This window comes from Sphaeramia orbicularis, chromosome 7 (assembly GCF_902148855.1).
Source record: "Sphaeramia orbicularis chromosome 7, fSphaOr1.1, whole genome shotgun sequence".
Lineage (NCBI taxonomy): Eukaryota > Metazoa > Chordata > Actinopteri > Kurtiformes > Apogonidae > Sphaeramia > Sphaeramia orbicularis.
Window position 1 is genome coordinate 20,275,179 of NC_043963.1, and position 23,828 is coordinate 20,299,006.

The following is a 23,828-nucleotide window of genomic DNA, read 5'->3' on the forward strand; positions in this document are numbered from 1 at the left end:
AGCAAAACCCATCTTTCTCATTTAATGAACAAATGCATGAGACAAAACAGTTTTTGAGGGGTTTTATTTTCACAATAAAACATTTTTGTTAATAGTTAAACAAAATGCAGAAGTGGCTCCACAAATAAGTGACTTCAAAGATTTGTCCAAGCTGTACTGAAGCACCGTGATTAAAAAAAACACATTTTGCAAAAAATGTGTTAAAAGACTAGTGGGTTGTTGGGAAATCAAACTAGCAAAAGCAGAATGTATTGAATAAAGACAGTCCTATGTAAAGTAATATGGTTTCTTGACATTGACACCATATTCTGACAGAGCAGGTGTCAGGTCCTCCATTGTCAGGGTATACTTCTTATCCTAAAAAAAAAGAAAGAAAAAAAAGAACAGGATCCTCTGTTAAAAGTCATCATTGTAATAATAGTATAATCTTCAGGCAACAATCTCTTCTCATATATAGTAATGTGAAAGATCAATGTATATTTTCATTAAAAAGAGGATAACCAGACCTTCGTCTTGCTCCTGGAGCTTCCTGAAGCAGTGCCTTTCATTTTACAATACTGCAGTGCATCATTGGCGATGTCCGAGATGAACTTCTGGGAGGCGAGGGAGATCAGACGGATTCTACAAGAGAGAAAAGTGTTCATGGATTTTGTGTTTGTACTGAGTCAACCTGATTGCAATGCTGTTCAAAGGTTTTTTCATTGAAGTAAACCTCACTCATTCATACATATTTATTTTAAGCACAAATTCTTACCAGAAAAAACAATTGTTTTACATTGAATAGTTCACATAATCTTTTTGGGGGGGTTTCCACAACTGTAGTTTAATGGCTCTGCTCCAGTTCAGTTAAGAACTTTAGAAAGTTTTTGGTTAAATTTCTTCTCACACAAGGCTGACAAAATCAAGTGAGCCAGAATACATCACTACAAACCATGTAATGTGTTCATTCCATTTATTGGTCCAATTTGTCTGAGATGGGAACAAGAATGTAAACAGAGGGGAAAGGTCCTGTGTTCTGGGCTAGCACATATTTCATTTTCATTATATAGTTGCTACAGGATGCTTGCTTTGCTGAATTCCAGAGGACAGAGCTCTCCTGGCAGCAGGAGTTCTTGAGCTCAAACTTGCAAAGTACACTTTCACTGAGGGTGGATCGCATTCCCACCACAATCAAAAGCACACCAGAGTTTGGGAGTGGAATCAGAGTTAACATGCTGAAACAAATCACACCATGGGAGAAAACAATCCAGAATCAGACTTAACCAGTAGGGTGCATCATTTTCTCAAAAGTTGGAAAAGCAATCTGTCCCCATTCTAAAATCATGCCAATGTCTAAAATATGGTCTCTCACAGACATTTCATTTGATTGTACAAAATGGAAACTGAAGATGACAAACAGTGTAGTGCTCCATGTCCAGATTTATTAACTGTAGCTGAGTCCAATAAAACAAACAATTCAGAATCTGGGGCTACACCAAGCACAAGACCACATGTGACCAGACAGTCTTCATCAGTGTTCGGCCTAGGAGAAGGAATCAGACACTGACGCTCTAATCACTGGTTCCAGGCTGCCAACATGTCGTCAAGTCTTGAGATGCATGATGTGGCATGTACAAGATGGTACCACAGAAAAAAGAAAAAAGTGGGGTTCTGCGAAGTTGGTTTTCGGGAAAATATTGGAGCTCTACGAAAAGGCAAATATCCCAGTTACTTTGGAGCGAAAGGCCTGTAAAAAAATTATTAAACTTCTCAATGCCAATGCAAAGCTCCGAGCTATACCAAAGAGTCGTAGATCAGCGCCATCCATGACAAAACAGATTGAAGAAATGGACACACAATTAGAACAGACTTTTCGTTTGTGGCCCATGAATACTGAGGATTTAATAAAGAATCCTGAGGACTGCCAATTTCTCCAGTCCATGAAGACTGACTGAAAAGCTACATTTGGTTCATTTGACCTTGCACTTGCTAATGAAACTGGATGATACCTTCCTCACCTCAAATCCAGAGACCTGGCCAACAAACGAAGCTTACAGAGGATGCATTGCCAAACTCTGAGCACTCTATGTTGTGAACGACTGTGCCAAGCGAGGTGTCAAACTGAGTTCAGACTTCCTGGGAGCGTCGAAAAGTGAGGAACATTACCAAGATGTACTGCAAGTCGTTGAACAAGACAGAAAAAGTCATCCCAATCTTCGAAAAAGGAAAAGCATTCTGCACCACAAAGCTGCAAAAGACTCATCTGATGACTCAAACGACAACACCGCTAAGTAGTGACATAAACTGTTACCGAATAGACTTGTGATGCATAACTGATTTTATTATCCCAACACTAATTGTGGATTTATTTGCAAGAGTTTATAGTTAAGTCACTTTATGTGTGTTTCACTGTCATGTGGATGGTTATAAAATTGCAATAAAATCTCAAATTAACACATTTTCTCATTCAATTCTTCGTCAGTAAAATTTTTATTCGTATGGTGGACCCATTAGATAATGTCAGAATAGCTTGAAATTTGGTCATAAACTTTAAGAGCTGCATTGGAACAAATTTAGAATAGGGACAAACTGATTTTTGAAAATTAATTTTTTGGCTTGGGGAATGATGCACCATATTAATCAGACACCCACACCTTAAGAGTGAACATGTTATATGTGCTTTTTGATAAATTAAAAAAAAGCTGCGTTATACTCTTTACTTTCTCACTTATTCTTAATCGGTACATGCTTAAAAGCTTTCCTTCCTCAGTCAGTTTAATATGTAGTATCAAGCAGTCCCATTCTGGAAACATACTAATGTGAAGGTGGGTGGTAAGTTATACTTAATAGTGTTTGGTTTTCACTTACATTCTTGGATCAGACGCCTCAAAACCAGCGCGGTTGAGGTAGTAGCCAGTTACTGCATCAGGAATCTGAAAACAAAAAGGGATAGCTTAACTGCTATTCATGATTAATAATAATCACTAGTACCATGAACAAATTCAGTGTTTTAATTCTCTGTCTTACAACATTTCTCAGTGGAAATGCTACAAGACAACTTGACTTACTGTAGGAGTGTACTCTTCCAACTGCATGAGAAAATCTGCTAAAGGTGTGGTAGAGACAGCAGGCTTTACATCTCCGTTGGTGATGCCACCAGGAACATATACGCCGTTGGAGACAGATGTGTCTGTTGAGGGGGTCACCATGGCTGCTGAGGCTGAAGCTGTAACAAAAATGAATGGGATGAGTTCTATGTTTACTTCCATGTAACAGGAGATAACTGCTGTATTTACAACTAATAGCTATATGATTACATCTATTTATAGACACCTGAACTGCAGCTCAAAGGCCTATACAGAAAAAAATAAAATCAAACATTAATATAGCTGAGTAAATAAAATAAAAAAATACACTCACACACACCATGATGGTCGACAAAAAAAAAACAATTGTACAACAGACATAAAATAGGGACAAGAGTTGTATAAAGTACATTATTGTTAAGAAAGAACAAAACTCAACGTTACCATCTTCACTATTCACTGCCTAACCGATATTTGCAGCTAAATAATAAGCACACACACTGGTATAATTAAAACATATTCGTCAAACCCTTTTCTGACCATTTGTCAAAAACATAATATCAAAATATCGTTACCATTACTCGTGACCGGAGGGATGCTGCTAACGTTGGTTGATGCATTATCATTTGCGATACAGTTACTTGAAGTTGAAGACGTTGTAGATGATTCTCCCGTTGTGACTGATTGGTTAACGTTGTCCATATTCATGTTATTTTCCTTCTTTGCAGCAGTCTGTCACTGTTAGCTACCAAGCTAACCTTAGCTAGTTAGCGAGAGATCGTCCAAATCTGCCCCTAAACCGATATTACGTGCTATTTAGCGATTATATCAATATACATCAGAAGACTATGTTACAAAGTAAAACGGTTGTCGTAACTCCGAACATAAAGTTCTACAGATACATGCAGCAGCTTGCTAACATGAGAATTGTTTGTAGCTACAGTGCAGCGGAAATCTCACGCTGAGGGGATATTCGCGTCATGTGACCCAGAATGCGAGGACGTGACGGAAATGTCCGGAGATTACCGAAGTCCTGGCACCGGAAGTTGGATTTTTTTCTTTCTTTCGAAATAAAAATACGATAACTATAACAACATAATGACAGGAAATGTCCAGAAAAAAACGTTCCTAATAAAGTAAATGTACTGTAAACTGCACATAAGGATACACAAAAGTTACAAAAATAGTAATATTAATATTAATTGTAAGATCAGTGAAATTCATATATTCCCCGATTTCCAAAGTCTGAAATGGATGCTTCTAAGTTCCATTACTTCTCTAATCACGGTTCGCACAGAGCATGAACCGTGGTAATAGCCAAAAACAGAATCTTTTCATCCATAACCTTCACACAGCTCAAGTGGCTCAGTAACCTTCGTGATATATGGTTAAAAACTAACAACACAAATATAAACATGAAACTGATAGTAAGAAGCTGTCCGGGTTTAAATTGAGTAGAGTAATCATAAATTGGTCAATATTATTTGAGGATTATAGATATCAACGTGAAAAGAATTAAAGAACAATATTTTTTAACATACCAGCCTTCTTATGCCAAAAATGTACAGAATATTAAATGTGTTTAAATTATTCATTGAATTTGTTTTATATGTAAAAAAAAAAAAAAAAAAAAAAAAAAAGAACATGCGTTTCTCACAAATTCTATATTTTTTCCACTAAAATACAATCGACATGCTTTGACATTCACTGAATAAAAATACAAAATAAATTAACCAAATTAACTATAGCATCTAAAAAATGGTCTGCACACGCTAGTTATAGTGATTGAACTCGGGCTCTGAAATCAGGATTTTATCCTATAACACTTAATATTGTATTTTTGTTCAATTTAGCTGGAGAATAATTATAGAATAATTACAGTATTGCTCTGAACTGCTCTAAAATGTCACAGTACAGGGGCACCGCAGGGCACTGTACCGTCCCCTGTTCTGTTCACGCTCTACACATCTGACTTCCAGTACGAGTCTGAGCTCTGCCACATGCAGAAGTACTCGGATGACACTGTCATTGTTGGATGTGTCGAGGATGGACAGGAGGGGGAGTACAGGGGCCTGGTGGAGGACTTTGTGGGATGGTGCAGCAAAAACCACCTGCAGCTGAACACCTCCAAGACCAGGGAGATGGTGGTGGATTTCAGGAGAGATAGACCCCATCTCCAGCCCGTTTCCATCGGAGGCACTGACGTGGAGGTGGTCAGGACCTACAAGTACCTGGGACTGCAGCTGGACAATAAACTGGACTGGTCAGATGACACAGACAGCATCTACAGGAAAGGACAGTTATCTGTGCTTCCTGAGGAGACTGGGGTCCTTCAACATCTGCTGGAAACTACTGCTGATGTTTTACCAGTCGGTCATGTCCAGTGTTCTCTTTTATGCTGTTGTCTGTTGGGGAGGCAGCATTAAAAAAAGGGATGCTGCATGACTGGACAGACTGGTGAGGAGAACTGGCTCACTGGTGGGCACAGAGCTAGTCTCCCTGGTGTCAGCAGCAGAGAGAAGGACCCTGGAGAAGATTCTGTCCATCCTGGACAACCCTCAACATCCTCTGCAAAGGACAGTGATCAGGCAGAGGAGTGTGTTCAACTCCAGGTTGCTGTCTCTGACCTGCTCCACCAGAAGGCTCAGGAATTATCTATCTATCTATCTATCTATCTATCTATCTATCTATCTATCTATCTATCTATCTATCTATCTATCTATTTCTCTACTGATGAAGCTTGTCTCCCAGTAAACTCATGGACACCAGTACTGATCACATTCAGGGTCAGTTCTTCTCACTGAAGAAGATGTTGTGGCTACAAAAGCTAAAACCTCGCATTCTAATACATACACGTCTAACACAACAGACTTGACACTTTGCGTAGCACATCCCAGCAACAAGACGTGAACTTACGGTTGGCAAGTCACGTGAACAGGTGAGGTCCAATCAGAAGGCGGATTCAGATGACGTTACGTAGTCCAACCCATTGTTTGGGGGGGGGAGTCACCCAAGAAGTTAACTGTCAAACTACACCCGAAAGTCAGGGATTTTTGCGACTTGAGTTCTTGTGTGAGCCCTTGTCCAGAAAGACCAGCGCTGGCTTTTATATTTCACATGTGATCAGAATAAATTCTTATACTGAGACCAAGTGCATCCTTAACTCGTCTTTGGAGCTTCCAAACAACGAACACAAAAAAGCCTTACATATCTCATGTCGTTATCGCGTCAAACTGGGAAACAGGAGTTTACGAAGAGTCATGAACGCCACGCGAAGGTTTTTGGAGCCATCCCTTCTGGTGTGTGTATGCTTTTAAAAACCAACAGAGGCTCAATATTCACGAACTGACTCCTTTATCTCCACCTGGAACACCAGCAGGAAAGGTTTGTTACTCTAGTTATCCTGTCAATAACAACAGTTTTATACGAGCGTTATTCCAAAAAGATATTACAACATTAACCTGTGTTATATCTCATTGGAATAGGTTGGTAGATGATATAACTATGGAAAAAGGTCTGGCTTCTCCCTAACAGATATCTAACTACCAATAAAGTTAAAGAAATGTCCTTTAAACTCATTCATAAATTCTATCCAGCTAAATCTTATATTAACCCTTTCATGCATAAATTATGAGAGCCTTAGTCAAGATTCTTTTTTCCCTGTGTGTTTTTATTCCTCTATAGACATGAAAAAACCAATGTGATTGAATTTTTTTAATGAACCCTTTTTTTATGGAGTTACAAAAATGTCCACTCAGCTGGACGCCATTTGTTTAATGTTTAATTTTTGAAGAAAAGAAACACGTCTTTAAATGTAATAACAGAAAGTGATATACTGTGTGAAGACTATGAAATAAAAACATTTTAAATGAAGCAAATCTGATGTTTTCTCCGTTATTACTCATTTCACGGAGATAATATGCAAAAAAAAAAAAAAAAAAAAAACAAAACTTTTTGTTTAAGAAAACTGTGAATTAAAGTCTCATAACAACTAGCATATGATTTTACACTCAAACATGATAGTGCAGATTAACTTAATCAAGAATATCAAAGTTACAGTAATGGTATGAATTGCAGTGTATGAGATGGTGCATTCAAGCGTTCACTGTGTTGGCTGATATGCATATAAAACAACAAAATCCATGAATATACAAGAGAACAGCTGTAGAATAGCTGTCCACTGTAGTGACCACTATGCATGAAAGGGTGAAAAATAGATTTAAGAAAGATATTGATATAGACTGTAGCTTTGTAATGAATGTCCTGAAACTGTTGTTCATTTATTTTGGCACTGCCCTACTGTTAAAACTTTTTGGCAAGAACTTTGTGATTTTATTCATAATAACATTGAAAGACATTTTATGTTGTTTTGGAGGAATGTATTGTTTGGCCTTTTTGAAAGCAGCTTGCTCAAAAGTGAATCACTGTACCTGATAAATCTTTTTATTTTAATGTCGAAATTTCACATTCATTGTCGTAAATACTCAGCAAAAAAAGCCATGCTTTACTGCATTCTATAATAATTTCAAACAACACATTCTCTCAATTAACCACTCTGATAAGCGAAAGGCAATCAAAAATGTTGAAATCTGTACTTCCCTTAATATATTCATCTGAACTTTGACACCCCTTGTATAAGTTGGCATATTTCTTTTATCTATCTTTTTTGAGCAATGTAACAGTACATACAAAGGAACGGAATTGCAGTGCATTCATTATACATTGCCTTTTATGTCACTTTTCCTCCATGCCCAAACCAACCCCAAGGCCCTCTGAGAAGGGGCAACAGCAGGAATAAGAACATTATAACATAGTCTCTTAGCAGTAGAAAATCAAAGTACAAGCAGTAACAAATCTGTGATGTACAAAAATATTAACTGAGCTAATGGAAATAGAAGAAAATAAAATAATAAATAAATAAATAAATAAATAAAAAGACATTGCTTGTAGATACCCGTGCATACTTTAAAATATTAGACATTACATAGATGTATCAAATGTGACAATAATTTGTAGACAGAATTTATTACGACATAAAACATCACCTAAACAATAACAAAATAGAGTAGGGTGGAGGTGTGACAGATCAAACTGAAGGCAGTGTTCATAAAGAAGTTGGCATACTTCTTTCTCTTTTTCCTATCTTTCCTATCCTCTTTTTCTTTTCTCCTTTCTTTCTATACATGATTATAATTAAGTACTTATATAATATATTCTATTGCAAAAATTTTTTTTTTGTATATTTGATATGAAAAAAAGCTATATTTGTATTGTAAACTGTGCTGTTCTTAAAAAAAAAAAAAAAAAAAAAAAAAAAAAAGTTATGAACGCCACGTCGTTACTCACTCTGACCACAGGGGGCAGTAGGTTGCTGTGTGACCACTTCACGGCTGTCGAAGAAGTGAGTTCCTGTTGACAGGTTATTCGAACTAGCGTTTGCATGTGTCGGATCGTATGTAGTCGTGTAGAGATAATACGGACCAACACGGAAGACAGACACAAGGCTTGGATATGAGTATGGGACAAATCAGGTAGACTTCTTAATCAGACAGACATTTCGTATTTACATATAGCTTTTAATATATTGAATGTATCTTTTAACCACATTGTCACTGGAGCTATGCACCACTTTATCAGGCTTTATTCTTTATTTTCTATTTCACCCACTCACTTATTACTATCAATAAGGGAGATGCGTTTAATGACAAAATTAGATTATTATAAAGTAAATGGGATTTTTTTCTCCCCTCTTACGTCATTTTAACATTTTATTATTATTCCTGATAGGTGCTTAAGTCTGTTCACAGCTGAGATTCTTGTCAAAGTTCACAGAGCTCCGATATGACTCCTCTGGTCCGGGTCATTGTGGCAGGAGCTGGATCTAGAGGGGAGAACTATGGCCATTATGCATCCATCCACCCTGAACGCATGAAGGTCAGGAATCTCACTCTTATGTTCTTTAGTAACTACACTGATTAAAATGGTCTAGCACAGGGGTGTCAAACTCATTTTAGTTCAGGGGCCACATTAAGCCCAAATTGATCTCAAGTGGGCCAGACCAATAAAACAATCGCATAATAACTTGTAAATAATGACGACTCCAAATTTTTCTCTTTGTTTTTCAGTGTAATCAAAATTAAATTATGAAAATATGTACATTTACAAACTATCCAAACAAAAATTATGTGAATAACCTGAAAAAACCTGAGATTTCTTGAGAAAAATAAGTGCAATTTTAATAATAGTACACCTCAATTTACCACTTATACATGCATATTATGGAGTGGATCTACAAAGGCACAAAATATTTATTAACAGGTAGTATAATGTTAAGATTTTGCTTACAAAATTTCAGTTTTTTCCACATTTTATTGTTAAAGGATAGTTTGTAAATGTTAATATTTTCATAATTTAATGTAAGTTTTTACACTAAAACAAAGAGAAAAATATGGAGCTGTCATTATTTATAGGTGTAATGGAATATTATGTTTTTCGCAATAAACTAAGAAAATCTGGAGTCATCATTTATAGGTTATTATGCTATTATTTTAGTTGAGATCACATTGTCCTGTATGTGGAATCTGAACTAAAACGAGTTTGACATCCTTGATTGTTAATATCTGAAGTGTAATTTTTACAAATTCATCCCACGGGCCGGACTGGAACCTTTGGTGGGCCGGTTTTGGCCCCAGGGCTGCATGTTTGACACCCCTGGTCAAGCACCATGTGGTTTTGAATGAGATTTGTAGAAATTCCCCTAATGATACATGATAGAAATGTTTATGTCAGACTACAATTCTGAGGTGAATTCAAATTAAGTCTTTCCTTCAGCATTTATTCTCAATACAGAGGCCCAAAACAGAGCTACTGTAATTTATCCATTATTTATAATCCATAATATTTTAACAGTATTTTGCCTCAGGTTATCGGTTACACATGTGCATTACAATTTGCAGATCATATAATACATAATATTACACAAAACCTTTGGTAACATGCATCTGGAACTGAAAAATATAGCATTTAATAAATATTCTTCTGTGTAGTCTTTGCACTTTGTAAATTCATCATATGAGCCAGATTGGATCCTTTGGTGGGTTTTAGCTCACAGACTGTATGTTTGACACCCCTGTACTGATTTGGTCAAGGAATACTGTAATGACTGAGTTATCTGTTTGAATCAAGAAATCTACATTTACTGACATTTAACATCTGAAAATTGTCTGGTTTCCATATTCATAACTGTAGATTTTTGAGTTATGGATCAAACATAACACTGAGCGCCTTATCTTGAGCTTTGTGCTACCCTGATTGACATCGACTAGTGTTACACTTGTCCAACACACAAAAACTTTTAGTCAGCCATAGTTGTATTTGGAAATATTTTTCATCACCAGTTCATAAATTTGGAATATCTCAGTATTTTTCATCATTACAGGTCGTTGGAGTGGCCGATCCACGAAAATTTGCCCGTACTAAAATGCAACATCAACACAATATTGCTGATGAAAACATATTTGAAGGTGCGTATCAGGAGGCAAAAAGAGTTTCATTCATAATCATTTTCCTTATATTGAATAAACTGTTACTTTTTGCCAAAACTAGACTGGCAGAGTATGGCTGAAAGAGAGAAGTTTGCAGATGCTGTGGTAGTTAGCACTCCAGACCGCCTTCATAAGGTGAGTATACTGTCAGTGTGAAGTATAGTTTGTATGAATAGTGGTCTATTTTAACAACCTCATTATGGGTGTGAAATATTTTATTTATTAACCTGTGGGTGAATACAGTCTAAACTAAACCAGTCTGTGCTTCCAGGAACCTGCAGTGGCCTTTGCAAAGAAGGGCTACCACATTCTGTTGGAGAAACCAATGGCAGTGAGTGTTTGCCTGAATAAATACTAACACAAAACATCTAAACATCAAACATCTGAATTATTCATGTTACTATTTACAAACATATTTCCCAGGAGGCATTTCATTTGTTTGTTACTGATTTTTCGGGTACTGAACACATTACAGCGACAATATCTCAAATAAGGATATACATTTAACATATACAGTATCCTCATATATCCTCAGTGTTCAGCCAGGGTCAAAGTGCAATATATATTTATCTGTACCGTTTTTGGTTGACATGCTTGTTTTTATTATATACACACACACACACACACACACACACACACACATAAATATAAATATATACAGTACAGGCCAAAAGTTTGGACACACCTTCTCATTCTTTGCATTTTCTTTATTTTCATGACTATTTACATTGTAGATTCTCACTGAAGGCATCAAAACTATGAATGAACACATGTGGAATTATGTACTTAACAAAAAAGTGTGAAATAACTGAAAACATATCTTATATTCTAGTTTCTTCAAAGTAGCCACCCTTAGCTCTGATGACTGTTTTGCACACTCTTGGCATTCTCTTGATGAGCTTCAAGAGGTAGTCACCTGAAATGGTTTCCCAACAGTCTTGAAGAAGTTCCCAGAGATGCTTAGCACTTGTTGGCCCTTTTGCCTTCACTCTGAGGTCCAGCTCACCCCAAACCATCTCGATTGGGTTCAGGTCCGGTGACTGTGGAGGCCAGGTCATCTGGCGCAGCACTCCATCACTCTCCTTCTTGGTCAAATATCCCTCACACAGCCTGGAGGTGTGTTTGGGGTCATTGTCCTGTTGAAACATAAATGATGGTCCAACTAAACTCAAACCGGATGGAATGGCATGTCACTTCAGGATGCTGTGGTAGCCATGCTGATTCAGGTTGCCTTCAATCTTGAATAAATCCCCAACAGCGTCACCAGCAAAGCACCCCCACACCATCACACCTCCCCCTCCATGCTTCACGGTGGGAACCAGGCATGTAGCATCCATCCGTTCACCTTTTCTGCGTCGCACAAAGACACGGCGGTTGGATCCAAAGATCTCAAATTTGGACTCATCAGACCAAAGCACAGATTTCCACTGGTCTAATGTCCATTCCTTGGGTTTCTTGGCCCAAATAAATCTCTTGTGTTTGTTGCCTCTCCTGAGCAGTGGTTTCCTAGCAGCTATTTGACCATGAAGGCCTGATTCACGCAGTCTCCTCTTAACAGTTGTTGTAGAGATGTGTCTGCTGCTAGAGCTCTGTGTGGTATTCATCTGGTCTCTAATCTGAGCTGCTGTTAATTTGCGATTTCTGAGGCTGGTGACTCAGATGAACTTATCTTCAGCATCAGAGGTGACTCTTGGTCTTCCTTTCCTGGGGCGGTCCTCATGTGAGCCAGTTTCGTTGGAGCGCTTGATGGTTTTTGCGACTGCACTTGGGGACACATTCAAAGTTTTTGAAATTTTCTAGACTGACTGACCTTCATTTCTTAAAGTAATGATGGCCACTCGTTTGTCTTTACTTAGCTGATTGGTTCTCGCCATAATATGCATTCTAACAGTTGTCCAATAGGGCCGTCAGCTGTGCATCAACCTGACTTCTGCACAACACAACTGGTGGTCCCAACCCCATCAATAAGGCAAGAAATTCCACTAAGTAACCCTGACAAGGCACAGCTATGAAGTGAAAACCATTTCAGGTGACTACCTCTTGATGCTCATCAAGAGAATGCCAAGGGTGTGCAAGGCAGTCATCAGAGCAAAGGGTGGCTACTTTGAAGAAACTAGAATATAAGAGATGTTTTCAGTTATTTCACACTTTTTTGTTAAGTACATAATTCCACATGTGTTCATTCATAGTTTTGATGCCTTCAGTGAGAATCTACAATGTAAATAGTCATGAAAATAAAGAAAATGCGAATGAGAAGGTGTGTCCAAACTTTTGGCCTGTACTGTATGTATAATGACAATAAAGGCATTCTATTCTATTCTATTCAAGACATATGTTAAAATGATGGTCATTTTAGTGAGAATTACTGATGTTTTTTTTTTTTTTTGTGTGTGTTTTTTTTTCTAATATGATCATGACTTCAGACAACACCTGAGGACTGCACAGCGATTGTGGAGGCTTGTACTCAGAGTGGGGTGATGCTTTCAGTGGGCCATGTTCTCCGATACGATCCCACCATCCACCTGATAAAGGTCAACATGCTCTCTACTCATTTTTTAATCTACTTGACCAAAAAGTGTTACAATACTTCCATTTTACCTAAAGGAAAAATGCATATATATATATATATATATATACACACACATACACACATATATATATATATAGCTTATGTTTATATAAAATCTGTGTCAAAATAGACTTATTAGTGTTAAGTGTTACTACTCCCTGTTAAGTATTATTTGGGCCACTGTGTAATGTAGGAAGCAGAATATTACTATCATAACAGTGAGAAAATGGCAACTAACAAAGGCAGTACACACAATTCACAGGCCTGTGTATGTTTTTCCCTTAGAAAATGAAGATATAATGTTTTCACTGGTAGTTTCTAACAATGTAAAGACAATAGCTGTGCATTATTTATTCAATGTCATCAGGTTTATAGACTGGTGAGCTTGAATGACCACTTTTTATTGCTTTTTAAATCAATGTAAAGTAAAAAAAGAAAAGTGAAAAATAGTGATATATGTCCAATCGCTGCTCAGTCAATAGACCTGTATCAAGAGCATTCAAATAGATTTTGTTTTTTTTCTCTTCTAGAAGCTGATAGATAAAGGCGCCATAGGTGATGTGGTTCATATTCAGCACTTTGAGCCGGTGAGAATTACAAAACAAGGATGTAAAACAGTTTTGTACATATTTAGGAGCTTGGAGCCTGACATCTAGCTGTTCCTATTGTTGATTTTATCATATATTATTTTGTTATATGCTTGGTAATTATGTCACCATAATCTTATAGTACTCTTTATAATTAAACACTTTTAAACAGAACTGTTACTATTGCTTATAACTGAGTTGTATGTGTGTATTTTTGTATATGTTTTGGGTATTATCAATTTAGCTATTACCAAAAATATTTTAACTAACTTTTTTTGGCCAATATTTTGTGTATTTGTTTAGATTCTGAAACACAGTCTCATTGCAGGTTGGGTTTTATCACTTTGCTCACTCATTTGTTCGCGGAAATTGGAGAAATGAAGCTGAGAGTTCGTTTGCTCTTTTGGCGAAATCGTGCCATGACATTGACCTCATTCATCACTGGGCTGGAGCACGAAGGTAATCTATAAAACACAAGTTAATGATCAACCCCAGACCAGTCTGACATTAATAAGACATAACATATAGTAACTACCTAAAACATAGAAACATGACCAGTGTGTTTTCCTGAGATCTTCTTCCATAATAATTGCAAACAGGAATTACTTATAGTGATTTGGCTCCACCTCTGTTCATGGTACATATGAGTCATTTGTTTTTCTAAGATAAATTATTAACGTCACAGTTTGTTCTTTGCAGGTGTGTTAAAGTGTCATCATTTGGATCCCTCAGTCATTTCCGAAAAGAAGACAAGGTTTGAAGTCCAATCACTGTGACTCAGAATACAAATAAAATGCAAAACATCACTGTTATAAAGGAAATCAGCATTTTATCCCAGTATTTTGTTAAAGGATTTTTGAAATTTAATGTTTACTTCTTTTTTATCAGCCACCGGAAGCTGCAGATCGCTGTGTCGATTGTCCAATAGAAGCAGAATGTTCATACTCAGCCCGCAAAATCTATCTGGATCGTGTGAAAAGGGTAAACATTCAGTCAGTCAGTCATTCATTCATTTATTCATTCAACTTTGATGTTGACTCAGAATGTATAATGAGATGTAGGCCTCATTTCCAACCCCATTTAATACATAGTATAAAAAAGAAATTAAAAAAAAAAAATTAATTGATACGATAAAAAGTAAGAAAAAAAAAATGGCAGTCATGGAAATACAAAACAAGTTAATCAGCCAAAACAATAAGAGCTTGATATGCTTGTGCAAAGTATAAAAATAAAGGGTGTTTCTGTCTTCAATTTGTTTTAAGTTTCGACACATTTCACCTCATTTCAACACAGTTTTATGACTTTACTGATCTCCCTGACCTTTGTGCAAACATTCTGCTTTAATTCCTGTGAATCTGTGTAGGGTCAAACCGGGTGGCCTGTGTCGGTCATTTGTCCAAACTCGTACCCAGACATCGAGTCAGTGACCGAGGCCCTGAAAACTGGACCGTACGGACGCTGTGTCTACGAGTGTGACAACGATGTGTGCACTAACCAGGTCAGAACACAATAGCCTAAACAAACACTACTGACAAACTAAATGAATATGAGCAAATCATCATACAGTAAAAAAACAGGTACAGTTTATCAAAACTGACAAAATATTGGGCGTGTTTTAAAAATATAACAAAAACTCACTAAAAGTTGAAGACATTCATGACATCATATTAGAATATATTTACAATGAGCTGAATATTATTAAGAACTACTGTTATTTGTTTAAGCAAATCCCTTGGTAAAAATCCTCAGTGGTGCATTTTTGTTTCCTTTTAAAATACTTTTGTCTGATCTGTACATTCACAGCCACAATAACCCTGTATTTACTTGTCACTTCATCTTATTTATTCACCCTGTATCAGTTGTTAAAGTGTTTATTTTATCAAATCTTGCAATTTGATTTTTGATTTCAAGGTTTAGTTTTACTTTTCTAGGAATTAAGTAGTTTTAATTATTATTTTGGTTTACTGTTAATTTTAGTTATTATGAGGAACAGTCTTCTTTATAGAAGCTGAAAAAAGTCAGATAAAAGAATGACAAAACCACTGTTTATTGAATGTCTCTTATTTAAAGGTGTTTTATTCTAGGAACATTGCTCAACAAACTACAGAAGTGAAAGTTCAAGTAGTGCATTAATAGTTAATGACATTGCAGAAAATAATTTCCAGCTCATCAAAACAGCTTTAAATAAATATGTGATTCTCCAGGAATGAACTGAAAGGTTTCTATTTAAAAACCTTTTTGGGAAAATACTAAGGTCAAAACAAGAGTTCCAGAAGTCCCAATTTCCTGGATGAATCAAAAGAAGTTAATTTTTACCTGTGATTCTATTTTATTTTAGTCATATTGATGCATATTTTATTGAAGTTTTTGTTTGGTTTTATTTCAATTAATGCTATTTTTAACAGTGAATCTTACTTTTTGTTGACTATAACGACCCTGTTCTGCGTGTTTAGGTTGTTAACATGGAGTTTGAAGGAGGAGTGACGGCTGCATTTTCTATGGTGGCCTTTACCGAGAAGATCTGTGACAGACAGACAACCATCTATGGCAGCAAAGTAGGGCTGGTGGACTGAGGAATAACCAGACAAAACCTCACTGTATTATCTGACTGTACTTGTATGAACTAAAGCTGAGGCACGTCTTTACAGGGCGAGATGAGGTATGGCGGGCATGATGTTTCTGTGTTTGACTTCCTGACCCAGAGATGGAACGTACATCACCCACACCCAGATGCCCTCAAACATTATGGCATGGGTGGACATGGCGGGGCAGACTATCACCTGATAAAAGCCTTCATTTCTGCTGTCGCGGTAAGTGCTTAACGTGTATTCAACTACCTTTGAAATCTATAAGTTATAGCCTCTGGTCCTCTCTGTATGTTCCGAAAGTCAGAACAGAACTGGGAAAGAAAGCTTTCACATTTTTTTCTCCCACTGCCTGGAACAACCAAGAGAATAAGGAGCTAAAAAGGAAGAATATGGTGCCTTTAAATACATTTAAAGTCATTTTAAATGAATGGGAAAATGATAAATTTGGATGTAGATGTTTTCCTAACTGAATGAATCAGTTTCTGCTTAGAGATGCTTTTATGGAACATCGTTGTATACTTTTAGTACCTTTTTATAAAAAAAAACCTTATATTTTATTGTTTCATTTTTTAAATTTTATAACACAAACATTTAGAACATAGTGTCAGTTGTCGTCCTGTATATTATCCGCTTTTTCCATCCATCTTCTCATGTTGCTTGCTGTAGTCTTATGATATAAGTAAGTCTCTCCATGTTGTGAATTTCTTACACAATGTCTTCAATTATTTAGGGTAGGGGGGTCCGCTTTACAACATTTTCATTTGATGGCTTTTTTAGATGCTACCAAGTTGATTTTAATCAAATATTTATCTTTACTTGGTATGTCTTTTCCTGTTAAATGACCCAAATATAGCCCAGACTATGTCCTTGGTAGTTCGTATCCCAATATTTTTCCACATTCCTCACTGATATTCCAATATTGGGATAATTTTGTGCACTGTTTAGTACCTTTTAAATTACTGCTGGTGTTCTATATGTGTGTTTTTAGTATGGTGTTTTATAGAGTTTAGGTTATGCACCTCCTTTTTTGCTCAGACAAAATTAGAACTTTTTTCCAATATGGGTCATTGTACATATACAGTGTGTATATTCATTTTCTGAACCTACTTTATCCTCACTAGGGGCGTGGGGGTCGCTGGAGCCTATCCCAGCTACTTATGGGTGAAGGCGGGGTACACCCTGGACATGTTGCCAACAGTCACTCTCATATTCACACCTATGGGCAGTTTAGATTAACCTTCTTGCTGAGGCACAAGTGCTATCCACTGCACCACTGTGTCGCCCACAGTGTATATATACACTGTATATGTACAGTGACCCACCCCTCTTGTTAACGACCCTGAATCTCACACTCAATACCTGCTAACGACCCTACCCTCAGGGACACACCCTCTCTATGACCCTCTAACACACAGGTGTCAAACATGTGGCCCAAGGGCCAAATCCGGCCCGCCAAAGGGTCCAATCTGGCCCGTGGAATGAATTACACAGAAGATATTAACAATCAATGGTGTAAAAATAATTTTAATTCAGGTTCCACATACAGAACAGTTAAATCTCAGTTGGGTCAAACCAGTATAATATTATCATCACAATAACCCATAAATAAAGAAAACTGCAGATTTGATCTTTGTTTTAGTGAAAAAAGTAAGATTACATGAAAATGTTTACATTAATAAACTATCCTTTTGCAAAAAATGTGAATAACCTGAACAAATATGAACAACCCGAAATGTCTTAAGAGAAGTAAATGCAATTTTACCAATATTCTGCCTGATACTAAATGTTTTATTTATTTGTAATTGTAATGTAAGTTGTAACGCACATGTGTAAATGATAAACTGATAAATTGAGGCAGAATATTGTTAAAACTGTACTTGTTTTTCTTAAGATATTTCAAGTTGTTCATGTTATTCAGATTTTTAAGGAAACATTGTAGAGGTAAACATTATCATAATGTAATTTTACTTTTTTCACTGGTGTTATTTTACTGGTCCGGCCCACTTGAGATCATACTGAGGTGAATGTGGCCCCTGAACTAAAATGAGTTTGACACCCCTGCTCTAACACATGAATTCATTAGCATATGGATTAACACCTACACAGACCACTCCCCCTGCAGGTTTATAAATCCAGTTTACCCCACCAGTTATGAGAACTGAAGAAGTCTCTTAGATGAGAGACGAAACGGTTTCAAAACAGATAAACTAGTCAGTTTGAACCAAGAAGAACTACTAAGAAAAACAAAGACAACTTAATATGAAAAGTATTTTTTAAAATTCTGTTTAATGCGAAGAAACCGTGTGACTTTCATTAGATGTTTCATCATTATCTAATTTGTACATTTAACAAATTTCACTTCTTCAATATTAAGCAACTGTTTTTTTTGTAATCTATTAAATGCATCATTAAATACATGTTTGTTACTGTGTATTCTGATATGTTTATAGAAGGTTACTGAATAAAGTGTCCATTTATTAAGCTTTATATTACTGAATTCATGAACTATAGAAGGGTCAATTTCTTTTACTTTTCAATAATTTTTTTTTTAATGTTTTGACATGAATATCTTAGGTTTGGTTCTTCATCTAAAGCAGAGGGGCTGGGTTGGCAACAGTCATTTGGTGATTTCCATGATTATACCTCTAGGGGGCGTGCTAGCATTAAAATCCTGTAAATGTGGTTGTGACTGTGGTGGTTTTGTGTGTCTGCAGAACAATGATCCGTCCCTGATTCGTTCAGGTCCAGAGGAGACGCTGCAGAGCCATTTGCTGGTGTTTGATGCAGAGCGTTCACGAGTGGAGAGCAGGGTGGTGTACTGTGGGGAAAACGACTCGGACACAGCTGATGAAAGAAACAATATCAGATAAATCACTATCATCACCTAAAAAAAAAAAAGGTCCAAAAATTAACATTGCACTCATACTGACAGATCGTAATATCACTCAGAAATTTAAATAATCCCTGTGTAAATGTCAATTGTACTGTGATATGTGTGTAATATGTCTTATGAATGTATTAAAATGTAGGAGTTTGTGATATATAAAATGTTCTGAATCATATTTTTTCTATTAAATTGCTTCTCATTTCAACCCCAACACGCAATGTGACTCTTCATTTCTGCGTTAGTGTATGTTCATAAAATGTGTTAACTATCAGGAAATGATTATGATGTAAGATTGTATAAAAAGGCATTAAGAGACATTGCTCAGTCATGTACAGTACAGTAATGAACATTTAAATGTATAAAAACAGGCCATATGATATTTAATATAAATATTTGTTTGGCTTTTACGTAACACCTATTTCAGCATTTCAAATACAATATTTATTATACCGAAAACACTAGATGTAATGTGTTACACTACCTTCAGTACACAACACAGCAGTGTTTTCCTAAAAGCTTTTGTTAATTTAAAGCCTTTGGAAGGATGAAGTATTTGTTTCTTCATACAAAGCTATATATCATTGAATTGAATTCCCCCAAATCTGTGGGGATTTTTTCCCATGCCTGTCATGCAATATATTACACCTACTATAAAAGTTTAATTAGTTTTACACTTAGTAGTTTTATTAAAAAGCAGCAATGATGGTACTTTTTAAAACATGTTAAGGCACTTTACACAGTTATTATATGCGGTTACTGCAGAGATGAGACAAGCAACGTCAGACCAAGAATTAAAATTTGCTCGAATATAAATTTCATTCAGTCATTTTACTTCATTCAGTGGTTTTCCAGCGATGCACAATTTTAGTTGAGTAAAGGTAGTTCTGCTTCTGCATTGATGAAAAAACATCACAGTTTTTCATTCAAAGACTCATCACATAAGGAACATTTGAGGATCTCACTGTTTTAAACTTTATCCAAATGGATCTTTCTCTTTCTTGGCCGCCTCTACTAAAGCTGATTTTGTTTTTCTGCTAATGTTACAAACTGGCTGGACAAATTTATAGGAAATTTTAATGACAAAGTGGTACTGTCCTGTGTTTCAGGTGACTGTTAGCCAATAAGTATCTTTCATCTTTTAACCACTAGGGGTCAGTAGTTTATTTGATTAGAAATCAATGTATTAGGTTAGAAAACACTGGGTTTGTGATAACATTAAGAGATGTGAAACAGTGATCTGAGTGTAATGTAAAACAAGGAGACCTCAAAGTCCTGTGGAATATTATAGAAACTGACAGAAATGCTCACTTTTAAATAAGCACACATGACGTAATAAATAAACAGAGGGATGCAGGTTTGTACTGTAGATGAAACTGCAATTCTGCTCAGGCAGGAGTTCCTCTGGGAATACAAACATAGACAACAACTGGGTTATCATCTTCTGATCAGTTAACTTCTACATCATAATGTGAAAATAATCACATCAAATTAAAACTGTAAAAACTCTATATGTTTACTTACAAACAACTTATGTATTCAAGACTGACCATTTCACAATAGAGTCCACTGACAGATTAAAAATAATGAAAAATAATAAAAACAGATATGGAAAACAGCCATTATTGTGAAAGGAACAGAAAAGTTTACAGTGTGAATGCAGCCTGTGATTCAGCTCCATTTGTCTTTCCATTGACCAGGAGCATCAAGTAAGACCTGGACTAGGTGAGGTGGTCTGACCCACTTATGTAACTACCATAATGTGACCCTTGTGAAACTTTCTCAGGTCTTTACAACTGCTCGTTTTGCCTGCTTCCAATATGTCAACTGTGAAATGGTGAAACGTTCACTTATTGTCTGATATATTTAATCTATATACAGGTGACATCGTAATGACATTAATCAACATTACATTAATATATGTCACCAGTGAAGTTGTAACTAATATTACTGTTACCTGTTTCATTGAAAAGTAACTGACCAGTGTTTACCATTCATTTTGCTTATATCTGTAGAAAAACATAAACTATAGTTATGATTATATCAGACATACACTAGTTTGTCTTAAGTAGCTAGCTAAGTTTAGCTATTTAGCTAGCTAATTAAGCTAGTTTCTTGAGTAAGCATGAATAAACAAACAGCCATGCTAAATTTAGTTAGTTAGCATGTAATCTACTTTTATTCTACTGGCTAACTTGGTCGACAGATATGCTTATCTATATTGGATAATTAACTTACGCAGCTAGCATTTTTATACAAATCTCAAAATCAGCTATAACACTTAGTATCTTAGCTGTTGTGAAGTTAAGCTAATGATAGCTAGCTAAAGACTAGCATATTTGAAACAGTCACGTTTTTGTTTTTTGTTTTTTTAGAGGCCCTTATCAGCAATAAACGACAGAAACAATATTAATCTGATATGCAGTGCAATAATAACCTTAAAGCTAATGCTGTGTGTATTAGGTTCTTGTCCTCATCTTGGACTATAAACCCACAAAACACTGGTATCTTATTTTTTAAAGAAGATTTGCTGCTCAATATATTGCATGGAGGTTAGGTTGTAAATGTCAGTCAATAGGCCACTATTGTGATTACAGCTTAACATGTAGTCTAATTATCTAATTATATACACACAGGCTGTTGACTGTGACTCACTTTGTATCACACTCAGGCTCAAAAGTTATCAGATTTCATCAGCATATCACCTTTTATTATGGAGGGAGGTGTCCCTGTAAATTACCCCTTGAGCACAATAACGCTAACAACAACAAAGAATTCCTGAACCTTGTTCTACATCCAGGATGACGAGTTCTGGAGTGTGTCCGAGTCAGAGTCCATACCCCCAGATGGATCACACTGTGCTGACAGTTATAAGACTACTGTTCCAATAAGGGTGTGTGGAGTAAAGTGAAGAAATGACGAAATGACTGAATCATAAACCGCCTGATCTGGTGCCAGGATGGGATTACATCAGTGGTGTGAATCGGCACTCCTCTGGGCTAAGCTTCATTTTCCATTTGATGTAATTTACACCATTCTTTGATAGTTTTCTGGTAATACGTGAGAACAAACCTCAAGCACATAATTTATTTGAGTATGAAAGTGTATTAATAATATAAATAACCCCTTTCTTTAATGTGCCTTGTGCTTAGGTTAACCCTCAAAGACCCAAACATCACTGGCAACCAAAACCAGAATCTGATCTAAAATGTTAAGTAATTTCTGAAGCACTAAACCTATTGATATCTTGAAATAATTCAGATTTAATGCAGTTTCTCATCTTTTCATGGTTACCAGATATGACCTATTTGGATGTTCAGAAGCTCTGTAGTGAACGTGGAAACACTGTCATCTTCTGCAGGATTGATTCATCAATAATATCCATGTAGTTTGACAAATGACGGTGACTGGAGACATTTCAGTTATTGAAAATTCATTAGGGAGCTGCCACAAAAGTCGCACTGTGCCTTCATGGGCTAAAGGATGAGGAGGATCTGTACAGTGGTGGTGTTTTCATATCACCAGTCTTCAAATGGATGTTTGGTCCTCATAAGAATAGAAGGACACACACACACACATATATCGACACAGTGCCAGATAGACTTTGCAACTTATTCCTCGAGACAAGTTTTCAAACTGAGTCAGCAGCTGTATTTCTGAATGACTCAACCGGTCCACCGCAGAGCCCCTTCGTTTCCCTGAGCCCTGCCCTCAACCCTCCCTCACACACAGGCACGCACTGCCTACGTTTACACACAGCTTTACCTCACCACCGCATCACTTCCTGTCACTTTAATTAGGAACTTGAATATGTCTGCATATAGCCAATAGCAATATAAAAATATTTTCCAGGGCACACGGAACTCAGGGCTGGCACAGTTTTAGTCTGCTGTGCGAGAATGAAAAGATGAGTCATGCTTCACATTCATTAGTCAAAGTTTATAAAGATTATATCGACATTTTTGTCTTCATGTTTTATATAAATTCTGCAGTTAGTCAATACTAAACTATGTCTTTTTTATTCAGCCCTTTTCCCTAAGCTTTATAACAGTAAAGACATACAAAGATGACATACTGTGGTGAGTGATGTGGTGTATCACTCAATAAACTGCTTTAATATGTCTCCAGAGGGCAAATAGTGGTGCGGCAGTAAAACACAAGACAACATAAACACAACTTGCATTGAATGGAATGTAACTGAAGTGATTTTACTCAAGTTACTTCAGTGTTTACATTTTATGCAACTTTATACTTCTGTTCCTCTACATCTCAGAAGCAAAAATTTTCCACTACATTTTAGCTGTAGTTTCCTTTCACATCACAACTTTTCATGCATTTTTTTTTTTTTATCCAAGATTAAACTGCATAGCGTTGATTTTGTATGTGTTTCTTTTATGGCTTTGGTTTAACATTTTCTACCCTCCAAAGCTAAATAAACTCACTTGGCTTAGCTGGAAAATACATTGTCACAGCTGAACGTAGGTCTGTCTTTCTCAGCTCATGGAAAAAGTTGACATTTCAGCGATATGTGGTTTTCACAGGATAGTGGCAATACAACTGTATGATGATCTTATAAAATATGACATGTTGT

The 23,828-nt window shown here is 36.4% G+C and overlaps 2 protein-coding genes across 6 annotated transcripts; one reads left to right on the top strand and one right to left on the bottom strand.

The window, feature by feature from the left end:
• Window positions 1-47: 47 nt before the first annotated feature.
• On the bottom strand, window positions 48-4,058 carry taf10 (TAF10 RNA polymerase II, TATA box binding protein (TBP)-associated factor). Its single transcript, XM_030139806.1, has 5 exons — window positions 3,641-4,058; window positions 3,048-3,205; window positions 2,848-2,912; window positions 507-621; window positions 48-357 (listed from the first exon to the last, which is right to left on the bottom strand). Exons 1-5 carry the CDS (start codon window positions 3,771-3,773, stop codon window positions 268-270), a joined length of 561 nt encoding a protein of 186 aa, XP_029995666.1. The 5' UTR covers window positions 3,774-4,058; the 3' UTR covers window positions 48-267.
• A 2,057-nt stretch (window positions 4,059-6,115) lies between these two features.
• LOC115423209 (uncharacterized) lies at window positions 6,116-19,454 on the top strand. Of its 5 annotated transcripts, none has more exons than XM_030139979.1 (14): window positions 6,116-6,449; window positions 8,853-8,999; window positions 10,504-10,588; window positions 10,671-10,744; window positions 10,881-10,940; window positions 13,033-13,140; window positions 13,709-13,765; window positions 14,094-14,224; window positions 14,465-14,519; window positions 14,654-14,746; window positions 15,129-15,263; window positions 16,219-16,320; window positions 16,414-16,575; window positions 19,068-19,454. In XM_030139979.1, exons 2-14 carry the CDS (start codon window positions 8,907-8,909, stop codon window positions 19,221-19,223), a joined length of 1,311 nt encoding a protein of 436 aa, XP_029995839.1. In that variant the 5' UTR covers window positions 6,116-6,449; window positions 8,853-8,906; the 3' UTR covers window positions 19,224-19,454. The 5 variants fall into 5 exon arrangements, with proteins under 5 accessions (XP_029995839.1, XP_029995841.1, XP_029995838.1 ...); XM_030139981.1 differs by having other exon boundaries at window positions 8,891-8,999; XM_030139978.1 differs by lacking the exon at window positions 6,116-6,449 and adding an exon at window positions 8,473-8,596 and having other exon boundaries at window positions 8,891-8,999.
• Window positions 19,455-23,828: the final 4,374 nt, after the last annotated feature.

Coding starts and splice junctions, on each gene's coding strand:
- taf10 (XM_030139806.1), bottom strand. CDS start 3,773: ATGAATATGGACAACGTTAACCAATCAGTCACAACGGGAGAATCATCT. Junction 3,206..3,640: donor CCCTCCGGTCACGAGTAATG/GTAACGATATTT, acceptor TTTTTGTTACAG/CTTCAGCCTCAGCAGCCATG. Junction 358..506: donor GCTCCAGGAGCAAGACGAAG/GTCTGGTTATCC, acceptor CTTTTTTTTTAG/GATAAGAAGTATACCCTGAC.
- LOC115423209 (XM_030139977.1), top strand. CDS start 8,506: ATGTGTCGGATCGTATGTAGTCGTGTAGAGATAATACGGACCAACACG. Junction 14,225..14,464: donor CACTGGGCTGGAGCACGAAG/GTAATCTATAAA, acceptor TGTTCTTTGCAG/GTGTGTTAAAGTGTCATCAT. Junction 14,747..15,128: donor ATCTGGATCGTGTGAAAAGG/GTAAACATTCAG, acceptor GAATCTGTGTAG/GGTCAAACCGGGTGGCCTGT.